Here is an 11,729-nt window from a genome sequence, read left to right on the forward strand (position 1 = left end):
AAAAAAAAAAAAAAAAAGAATTGTCGTTTTAATAAACAAATCTTTTAACTTGTTTTTCATAAATAAAACTTGGGTTGTTGTGAATTGGTCAAATGTTTCAAGTGGGAGATTGTAGGTTTTATTTTCCTTATTTGTCCCAATTGACCATTGATTGGGTTCTATTATGGAAACCCAATATTTGATTTGATTGCAAATTATCTTGGATTTTATTAAGGATACATACCATGTTAGTTTGGTTGCAAATAGTGAACACTTGCTCTCTAATTGATTGGCCTACCTTAATGGGAGATAGGCATTGTGTTATTAAAAGGAGACTGGGTGCCCCCCTTGTATGGTTAAGTACTAATCTCACCCATTAGAGAAGTGCACTGTGAAAATACTAAGGGGAGAAACCTACCTCCATTGAAGAAGAAGAAGGTTGATCATGCAAGGACGGCATCAATGGCTGTGTCAAACTCCGCTGGAAACAACACGCCATCGATGGTGAACAGTATGTTGTATTCCCCTCTTGTATTGAAATGATTCATGTATGTATGTTGTAATCCCCTCTTGTATTGAAATGATTCATAGTGTATTGGCAAGATCCTTATTATGATTTAGGAATTATTATGTTTTAAATTCCATCAAACCACTCTTAATTCATGGCATTCCTCTTGATCTTTGGTTCCTAAATGATGCCAGGAGGAGGTGAAGGTGGACAGGAACAGAGGCAATTGAAGGGAGAGAAAGAGTGTGTGCGATATGTCCTACTGTTTATTATGTGAGACGGTTATAAAGAAATATGTTTAAGGGTAACATAGTAATCTTTTTCTTGTGCCAACAACATCTATCACCATTGATCATAGGCCAAGATTTCATTTCATGTCATTTGTTCGGTTTTTTTAGCTTTGGGTTTTTGTCCTGTTGATGACGATGCCGAAGGTTGGGTAGGAAGATGGAAAAGATAAAAAATGGTGGGTAGAAAAACTTATTAGATACCGCTGACTCCTGTATCTAATAAGATATACCTACTATTTGTTTTAAACCGTTGACTCCCACCGTATGAAAGCAGTAGTCTAACCATTAGTAAAGTAGATTATTTATCATCACAAAGAGAAACTGGAATAGAGATCTAAATGTTTTTTTGTAAGCTATTTCTCTTTTCTTTTTTTTTTATAATATACTTTGCTGACCTTTAATCAAAAAAAAAAAAAAATCACCACCGATCATTGATACATGTAGACATGATTCTAATATTCTATGTCAAAATTCAAAACAACATTTCTCAGCAGAAAAATCATATCCATACTGATCAGTTGGGTATCGGTCCTCGCTAATATCGATAAGAATTAATCCATACGTTAGTGATTCCTAAAACCATGTTGTTAAGTAATTGGTTTGAACAAAATCATATGATTTTTTTTTTTTTTTTTTGAGTAGATAATGAAATCATATGAGTGATTCTCTTGCTCCAAGGAAGGAGGGAGTGTTGAGGGAAAAAAGCAATATCTTTTTTATTTAAAAAAATTTTAAAAATATATATTAAAGCTTAGGATTCAAGCCATGCATGCCAAATCCACCCTAACGCATTAAATTGTTAAGGATTTTATTATATTTTTTGTGATTAGCCAAATTATCTTGAGCCCCAGTAATGGAATAGTGTAGTCTTAAATTGATGGCAATCGATTAGCCCCAATCAAAACCGATTAGGCCTGATGGATTGACACCCCTAATTCAAGGTATCGGATCATATTGGTTGTATTATCACCTATAATATAGGCTATGTTTGATTGCAAGGGATATTTAAGGGGATAGGAAGTGATATTTTCAGACATATAAAAGAAACTCTTATAACCATTACTCTAGGTGATCTCATCTAACTGTATAAACTACTTTATTTTTGTAACCGTATTTATTAATGATACATTTTACATGTAATTTTTATCTTACATATTATAGCAAAAGATTTAGAATGTAAAGTAAAGTGAAATTTAATAGCCAAATATGAAATAATTTGAAGTTAATGATATAGTTACATGGGGTAATGGTTATAAATATATATATATATATATATATTTTTTTTTTTTAAGAATGAAAATTTCACTTTCCTTCCTTTTAATTCCCCTTGCAATTTTTGATTCCCTTTTTTCTTCTTTTCTTCCTTCTAATTCCCTTTCAACCAAACCTAGCCCTTGGGTGTGGTATTCTAGTAAAATGATATTTGAAAAAAGAAAACCGAAGATCTTAGACTTTTTTGAAGGGCAAAATAACTGCATGGGAAATTTTGCTTCTCAATTGGTTCTGTTCCATGGAGCAAAATCGTGGAAGCCAATAAATTGGTGCACTAGTACGAGGATGTCCTTAAGTGGAATGACTCGGCAGGAGAAGAGTCATTCAACAATGCCAAGCATAGGTTTTGAACGAATATGATCCAGAGCTGATTTTAGAGTTAGAGGGAAAAATCCATCTTCTGATGATGAAGGTGATGTGGATTGGCTTTTCTCTCTTATAGACTCTTATGATGAAGGTGATGTGGATTGGCTTTTCCCTCTTGTAGACTCTTATGATGAAGGTGATGTGGATTGGCTTTTCCCTCTTATAGACTCTTCCTTCACTCCTTGTATGTCGCAGACTATAAATGTCCTTTACTCTTTTGAAACACCCATCTTAAAGCAATGATGGCTTTAGGGGTGTAAGTTTGGCCCCGATGGCCCAAACCCGCCCTTGGCCCGCCCTAATCCTGAACAAGTATCAATCTAAAAATTTTGGCCCTAAAGGCCGGCCCGACCCTGAAATTTCTGACCCTGTGTCAAAGTCAGGGCAGGTAAGGGCTGATGTCTTTGGCTCACCCAGCCCGCCCTGAACCTAGCCTTGATTTTTTTACATTGACTTTTGGCCCTGGTTTTGGCCCAATCCGGCCTTGGTTTTTGCTCCTAATGTTGATCCTGATGTTAACCTTGATATCAACCTAATTTTAGATATTGTTTGACATTGAGTCATTGACACCTCAAAACCCCTAATATATCTTCTCATGGATCACTCTTGCTTTTTTTACCCAAAAACAAATCTTGGTATACCCAACCCTTGATGGCAAACTAGGGTCATGGTCAATTAGGGTCATCCTAGCCCTTGATGGAAAACTAGGGTCAGGGTCAAGGTCAATCAAGGTCTCCCACCCCGACCCTGAAAATCAGAGTCAATCAAGACGGGTAAGGATTGGCCTTGGGTTGAAGTTTTGCGACCTTGAATCAGGTTTGATGAACACACATATCCAACAAGGCCTTCAATGGCTAGATATAAACATGGTAATTTTTAGTCAGTCGGTTATTAGGAAATAATCAGTTACTCTCTAATCGGTGCAATTAGGTCGTAAACGATCTCTAATCGGTGAGAGATAGACTTCAGATCATGACATATCAATCTGATTTTGGGGAAATAGAAACGGGCTTGAGGCTTCAAGGATGACGATGGAACACTAGTGTCATTGCCCCAAATTGGTTAAGGGCACTTGAGAAGCTGAGACTCCCTGAGGATGTATGACTCTGCTTGCAGACATTGAAGAAGAGCTTAGCCTACATTTCGTTATTTATTCCCAAATAACATGAGAACGATTTTTAATCGAAGCATCGAATGGAGAGAGATCTCCCATTTTCACTCTTAGCCTACACTATTCTTTCTCAAAGAACAAAATATGAGAAATTGGAACATCGAATGGAGAGAGATCTTCATTTCTTGCCCATGTTGTGCCTACAGAGGTGTCAGTGGTGGCTACGACCACGGTGGTGTTGGATTTGCCTCTGTGAGCTTGGAACTGCCTTTGTAAAGTTGGAACGGAGAGGAAGAGAGAAAATACAAGGTGAGAGAGAAACATAAATGGATTAAATTCATCAAATACTTGAACAGAGACTGTACTCTTGACCCTATTATCCATTTGTAATGGGGAAAGACAGAATTGTTGGTCAGAATGTAAAATACAAATAACTTCTATGTATATAGAATCCTGATCAGGTATTCGTACGAGAATGGTTCTCATATGGTGCTTGATCCATATTTGTATTCTACTCAAAATGAAAATCAATTGAAAAAAAAGAGAGATTAAGTGGATTCCAAGTGTGGATCAGGCACCGTACGAGAATGAGTCTCGTACAAAGACCTGATCTAGATTCATATATATATATATATATATATATGGGACGAAGAAGAGCGCACACAATGAGCAGGGGGTCATTTCACGGGACCCTATGAAAGGCATGGGACCCATTAATTCTTTTTCCCATATAATATATATAATATATCACTCAATTATATTATTTACCCATATCAATATAGTCATGACTCGTTGTAATCAATGCTTATATTAGGTCAGGTCGGTTTGGGTGACTGTTGGACTTCTCCTTAGCATCGTGTATGGTCGAATCGGTTTGGGCTCAAGCCCTAATGACCCATGTGGCTTTTGGGTTATGATCGGTCAAGCGTGTCAATTTTGCTAGTGCAGACTTGGAATTGACACCCCTAACTCAAATTTTTAATCCTTCAAATCATATATATTCTTATGTTTTTTGAACAAATATTGAAATAGTGTAGTTGTGTAGAACCCTCAAAGAGAGAAGATAGATCCAAAACCGAATCTAAAAATATTACAAAAAAAAAAAAAAAAAACCAAGAAAAAAACAAAAACAAAAAACAAAAACAAAAACAAAAAAGGACGAAGAAAAGCTCAAATTGTAGCACGATCTCTAATCTAATTAATACAAATTCTTTTGTTTTAAATGATGGTTAACATGGAACTATAGAAGACAGTCTTACTGGTTGAAACCCAACAAAATTTTATATCAGGTGAAATATGGTCACTATGCCATGCCAAGTTTGACTTTGTGAAGAACAAGTCCAAGTTTGGCAATTGCCCACTAAATTGTTCATGCCATATACCTGATAATATTTAATGCCAATAGATCTTCCATAAAATTTATATAATGTTTTAAAGCTACTTAGGTCTACAATATTACAAACCATGGTCACTACAAAAGAACTTTGTCATAATTGAAAGATCACCTACTAGTGCTGAATATTCAATGAGAATTTTCTAATGCTAGCATGATAGTCTCTTGACCATTCACATTGGCAGTAGAACTTGTTGATGGTCCACAAAGAAAGCATTCACTTTCCTCGTATTTATGTTGTATCCATGGGTACTCACACAACATCCTCAGTGAATCAAGCTCCATTGCAACTTCTTTCATTGTTGGCCTATCTTCTCCTTTAACCTTCAAGCATCTTCTTGCAAGCTCAGCAACTACCACTAACTGTTCTCTATCTCCCTCATTCACTACATGGTGGTCGAGAATCTGAAAAAGATTGTTATCTTTCATTGAAGAAACAAAATGCTTTGCAAGGCTTTTATGTCCCTCAAGTCCTGATAGAATTGGATTTTGCCCTGTCAAAAGCTCGGCAAGGACAACGCCGAAGCTATAAACATCACTCTTATCAATTAGTTTACCTGTGTCAAAGCATTCTGGGTCCAGGTAACCTAAGGTTCCTTGAAGTAATGTCGTGGCTTGAACTTCATCCAAAGGAGCTAATCTTGATGCACCAAAATCAGATACTTTAGCCACGTAATTATCATCTAGAAGGATATTGGAAGACTTGACATCCCTATGGAGGATGGGTATTGAATGAGCAGAGTGCAAATACCCCAATGCTCCAGCTGTTTCAGCAGCAATTCTTAAACGATTTCCCCATGAAATAGACACTGCTTGATTCTCATTATGGATATGTTGGAAGAGGGTTCCATTAGAAATGAACTCGTAAACCAACAATGGAACCTCTGTTTCTAAACAACAACCCAAGAGCTTCACCACATTTCTATGGTTGATTTGAGAAAGGATATCAACCTCATTGATAAATTGTATTATTTGGCCTTTATCCATTATTTTGGATTTCTTAATTGCCACTACTTTTCCATTTGATAAATTTCCCCTAAAAACCGTACCATACCCTCCTTGACCAACTACTCGACTCTCATCAAAGTTGTTGGTTGCCTTCTCGAGCTGTTCTATGGTAAGAATTGTAGCAATATCTGTGACACCCTTACGCGAAGCAATTTGTTGCTGCAATAGCAAGCCTCCATTTTGTTGAAAGAATTTTTCTCTATGTTTGATGATTCTTCTCTGCTGAATTCCCCAGTATGAAAAATAAAAACAGACAAATACAAACATAAAACCTACACCAACACCTGCATAAAAATAGATTTTAGACATTTAATTTCTTTCTTATGCTCAAAATTATCTCTATCAATGAAATTTTTGGATAACTATATACAAGACCAGTAGGGAGTAGGTTGTGTCAATTTTTTTTTGGTAAGGAAAAAAGGGTGCTCCATGGTAGTGATCATAGCCCCCAGGACAAGCCCCTGTACGATATGCAGCGCTTCCGTAGGACCAATCGGTGATAGTGGGCATGCCAAAGCTAGAACCCACAACCAGCTGACTCGAGCGATGATAGGTTGAAGGCATTTTCACCACTAGGCTACCAACCCCATTGATAGTACACACTTATGTTTGGCCTACCTTGGGCTAGGCTAGTCCATATTTGACTTGTTTATAGCCCTATAAAGTAAAATTGGCCTTTTTTCCAAAAATAATAATAAGAATAAAAATAATGAAGAAAGTGAAGTCCAGTCTAATGGCTCAAACAAATTACGATGTTTCATATGGTGCTGCACTGAGCATTGATTACTTTAATGTGCACAAACGCCTAGCTCATGTGACTGTTTAAGGACCAACCCCAATCCATCCTTGTCTTGGACCCTATGGAATCTGGGATCTGGTCTTGCAACCATACATGTGACCATCTTTATCATAGTTTTAAAAATCAAAATTATTCTACCAAAAACCCCTTTTAAGGAATATAACATAGTTTATTCCCTCATCGTTCGGAGGTTTTGATCCTTAAAAGTCCTAGAGCTATCGTGGCAAGAGGAGAGTCTAAGTTGCTTGATCGAAGTCAGGTTCAATATTGAATCCGATCAGAAAGGATTCTAGCACTCCCACGCACTCAATAGTACGGTTAGCTGACCGTAGCATAAGGAAGGATCTCGTGCCAACATCTTTTTGGCACGCCCAATGGGATCCTCGTCAATATGGTGGTTCAAACCAAGGGAAACTCCAGAAGCTCCGAGGGGTAACGAACACCAAGTCCTCCATAAGCTTCTAGCCCGAACCCTGAAGTCAAACAATCTTTTGTAGGCCAGCCATTAATGGCGGCCGAGAATGTAACTAGGCAGGTAGAGACCGCTATCCAAGTAGCATCGCAAAGGGTTTCCCTAGAAGTGAATAACACACTTGATCGCAAGTTTGATCAAATGATGACACTTCTAGTGCCACACACCAGGTTAAATAGTTAGGCCAATCTCAACATAGCTTCTTCCAGCAACCCTCCTGGGTTGAGTGAACAAAATCGAGAAGTAGGAATCGTGATCCAAGAAGGGAACGTCGGAACAAGCCAATGACCACATGTAATGTACAATAACCCCGTATACCAGCAAAGTTCATGGTATGCACCGACCGGTACAACCCCCAGGAAGAAGTAACATCCCAATGAATGGTTCCTGGTATGCGCCTGCTACCTCAGTTGCTCAAGGGGAAAATGCCGTGTCCGTGGGTGGCTATCCCTACCATACCAGTTACCAAGGCCATCAAGGCCGCAGGAGTGGGGATAGGCCAACTACCTCTTGCTAGAACATGCCAGACCCTTAGGGGGTAGGTTGGCAAGAAAACAATGCATTTGACCGAGTGGAATACGGTCAGAGGAACCTAGCTTTTTCTATCCCAGAAACGTTAGTGGCCTAGGGTAACCATATGATGGTTGACCGAGGAGAATTGGTCAAAGTGATTCAAGACCAGATCAACCCTGCCTTGCAGTCAGTCATGAGATCGGTGTACCAGAAACTGTACCCAAAGTATCTGGATATGATTAACATAGGAAGAAACTTGAAAATACATGAATTCTCCAAGTTCTCCGAAGAAGATAATATGTCCACAATGGAACATATTGCTTGTTACACCATCTAGTGCGGGACCATAGGGACTAGTGACCTTATAAAACTTAGGTTATTACCTAATTCATTGACTGGGGTAGCCTTTTCTTGGTACTGTAATCTACCAATCAATTCCATATAGAATTGGGGGGAGATGGAAGATAAGTTTCATCTTCAGTTCTATAGGACCGAGCCCACAGTATTAGTGTCCGACTTAGCAAGGACACGCCAGGAAAACGGTGAGTCTATTGACCAGTTCGTCAATAGATTTAAGGTAGCAAAACACCATTGTGTAGTCAACCTACAAGAAGGTGAGTTCGCGAAGATGGCCCTTAGCAGCCTATCTTTAGAGTTAAGAAAGAGGTTCGCTGGCCAAGAGTTCACATACCTTAGCTAGTTGGTGCCACAGGCTACCTGCTATAAGAAGATCCTAAAAGAGGAAGAGAAGAAGCGTTCTTCCCCTGCAAATACATACAAAGGGGCAACATAGAACCTGGCCCCCATGAGTTCCGATCAACCGAAACCAGCCAATGTTATTGACTATGAAGTAAATCTGGCCGAAATTGTAGAAGGCAAAACCTATTATTGTAAATTTCTGACTAAGCCCCAGGATAGAACGACCACACGAATGGCCTTTCAACCACGATGTTACGACTCAAACGTGAGGTATTCAGTCGACACCTCCAAGGCTGAGGTCATCTTTGACAAGCTTTTAAGGGATAAATAGATCAAGTTGTCTGAGGGTCACCAAATACCACCAGTTGTCGACCTCAAGGATAGGAAATATTGTTTATCTTACGTAATTCCATATAGAAGGCTATAAACAATGGCCGATTGAAATTCCCAGAGAAGGATAAAGGCATAATGATGGTTGATGAGGATCCATTCTTTGCGGTTAACATGGTAAATGCGGATCTCTTAGGCTTATTGTTATGACCACAAGTAGTCCCTAAAAGAGAAATATCAAGTTTGAGGCCACTCACTTCCCATCTAGCTTCATCTAAATCGGGAGATGTTGTTGAGTTAAGGCCTCCAAGGATGAGCCCAAGTACAAAGGTTGATCTAAGAGATGACCGAAGCAAGAAAGTTGTATCGGAAGAAAGGAGGCCATCAAGTTGGCCATTATTCTTGTTGAAAAACTTAAAAGACTTACAAAACCAAAAACAAGAAGGACGATTAGGAAGCTCAAGAAAAAGGTTCCAATGGAGTGTCTGTCGCCATTGCAAACGCCTGATTGATGAAACCTCTCATTTAACCCAAGGGCAGACTGGAGACCTCTGAAGCCTTCAGGCAGCTCCCAAGGGAAAACAGTTGGACGCTAGCCCCATGACTCATTCTGTTGGCTTGGCCAAGGAATCTTGTCATAGCCCTAAGAGAGTCCGACCAAGGCCAGACACGAAAGGAGACTGGACTTTGGATGTGACCAGAATTTGAGCATTGGCCTCATCAAAGTCAAGCCGAAGAGAGACGCGGGTCAGTAAAGGATAGGATGGGACGTTCCCTATCCAGAAGAAAAGAAAAGGAGCGGATCTCGATCAGGGAATGCCTAAGACATTCTCCAGGTAAGGGGTTTCTTCAAGACTGTCTCCAAACCCACAAGGTAGGAAATGGAAGATGACAAAGAAGCCCATATTTGTGAATGGTACGACCAAAAGTGGATTATACTAATCATTGGCATATGGCTAGGCATCCTAAATTCCCTTCCGATGAGGGTTAGGGGATGACCAGGACTCAGAGAAGAAGGTGGCAAAGGTAGTAGGCCGCCATCTGAAGAGAAGGTTCATCATGGCCGCATCTCCAGTTTTACAAAGAACAAAGGAAAAGGGAAGAAGGCACACCAGTGTCAGTCATTACAATACAGGAAAAAGGGAAGAAGGCACACCAATTTCTTCGAGAGTGTTGGCTATTAATGTGCAGCGGTCCAGAATCCCTTCAGATTTGGAGATCAAAGAGGCGGTCTGGAGCCTTGATCCTGTTAGCTCTCCCGGCCCAGATGGATTCCCTGGTGAGTTCTTCAAGCACTGCTGGGATATTATAGCATATGATGTTTGCAACGCTATTCGCTGATTCTTTATTTCTGGAATCATGCCTCAGGGGATCAATAATAATTTTCTCTTACTTATCCCAAAGACTGAAGGGGCAGACTCTTTGGATAAATTCCGGCCCTTATATATGGGAAATTTTATTTGCAAAATAATTTCTAAAACTCTTGCTATGAGACTGGCAAGCTTCCTTCCAAGAATTATTTCTCACGAGCAAGGGGCCTTCCAAAGGGGGAAAATAATTCATACAAATATATACTTGGCTTCGGAGCTAGCTAATATGATGTCGACTGCGACGAGAGGAGGAGGGCTGGGAGTTAAAATCGACATCAAGAAGGCCTTTGACACAATTGATTGGAGCTTTCTATTCTCAGTCATGAGGAAATTTGGATTCTCTGAAACCTGGATTGGATGGGTTCATCAGTTGTTGGATTCTGCAAAAATCTCCATTCTTCTGAACGGAGGACCGGTGGGTTACTTTAATGTTGGTCGGGGGCTGAGGCAAGGTGACCCCTTATCTCCTCTCTTATTTGTTTTGGCTGAAGAGGTCCTGTGTAGAGGGCTCAATATGCTAATCCGAGAGAAGAAAATCAAACCCCTAAACGGCCCTCGTGGGATGCCTACCCCTAGTCATATGCTATTCGTCGACGACATATTCATATTCATCAATGCATCTATAAGGTACGTCAAGAATCTTAAATCCTTTTTAATTATGTATGAAGAATGCTCAGGGCAACACATCAGCTTGGAGAAGAGCAAGGTGTTTTTAGGGAACATCTCTGCTGCTAGAAAGCAGATAATAGGAGAGACGATGGGAATCCCAATTTGTAGTTTGCCCACTAAGTACTTGGGTGTGGAAATTTTCAAAGGTAGAGTTAAGAAAGAATTCCTCCTCCCAGTGGTGGACAAAGTTAAAGCGAGACTTGCGGGCTGGAAGGGAAGGCTGCTCTCTATGGCAGGTAGAGTGGAGCTTGCCCGAACTGTGGTGACGAGCATTCCCATGCATAGCTTCTCTGTATACTGGTGGCCATCTGAGCTCATCAAGATCATGGAGAAGTGGATTCGCAACTTCATCTGGACTGGAGATGTTGATACATGCAGATCTATCATAGTAAGTTGGGATCAGTGTTGCAAACCAAAATCTGAGGGTGGTTTAGGTCTGCGCAGGTTGAGGGAAATCAATGAAGCCTTGCTGTCCAAGGCGGTTTGGAAGACGAAGCATGATGACGACCCAGCTTATAGATTTTTGAAAGCTCGCTTCACTAAAGCAGATGGATCTCTTCGGAAAGGCCATAGGTCCTCTTCGATATGGACGGGTTTCCAGAAATTATGGGAGTTTGTCTCCTTAAACGAAAGATGGATCATCGGGAATGGAAGGAAAATAAATTTTTTAAATGATAGATGGCTGGGGCCTAAGACTATCGTTGAGCTTCTGGAGACAGAACAAAATTCAGACGAAGCATTCAGTGGTAAGGTTGATCGAGTCATTCAGAATTGCGAATGGAATTTCCCCAATTGCCAATCGAGTACAATGTCTGAAATCATCAACACCATCATGGAAATCCCTCTTCCCCAATCTGAGTTCGAAGATAGGTGTGTTTCGAGCCCCAACACTGATGGTATTTTTTCGTCAAAATCAGCATGGAATACAATTAGGAGGAAAAAGGACTCAA

The 11,729-nt window shown here is 39.9% G+C and overlaps 1 protein-coding gene across 1 annotated transcript in view; it reads right to left on the reverse strand.

The window, feature by feature from the left end:
* Nucleotides 1-4,820: 4,820 nt before the first annotated feature.
* The window catches only part of LOC122066688 (wall-associated receptor kinase 2-like), a 21,759-nt gene continuing 14,850 nt past the window's right edge, over nucleotides 4,821-11,729 (reverse strand). Inside the window, exon 3 of the mRNA XM_042630532.1 lies at nucleotides 4,821-6,211. Within this exon, the coding sequence (XP_042486466.1) occupies nucleotides 5,049-6,211 (1,163 nt within the window). The 3' untranslated portion in view covers nucleotides 4,821-5,048. The remainder of the gene's footprint in view (nucleotides 6,212-11,729) is intronic.

This window comes from Macadamia integrifolia, unplaced genomic scaffold, assembly GCF_013358625.1.
Source record: "Macadamia integrifolia cultivar HAES 741 unplaced genomic scaffold, SCU_Mint_v3 scaffold2527, whole genome shotgun sequence".
Taxonomy (NCBI): domain Eukaryota; kingdom Viridiplantae; phylum Streptophyta; class Magnoliopsida; order Proteales; family Proteaceae; genus Macadamia; species Macadamia integrifolia.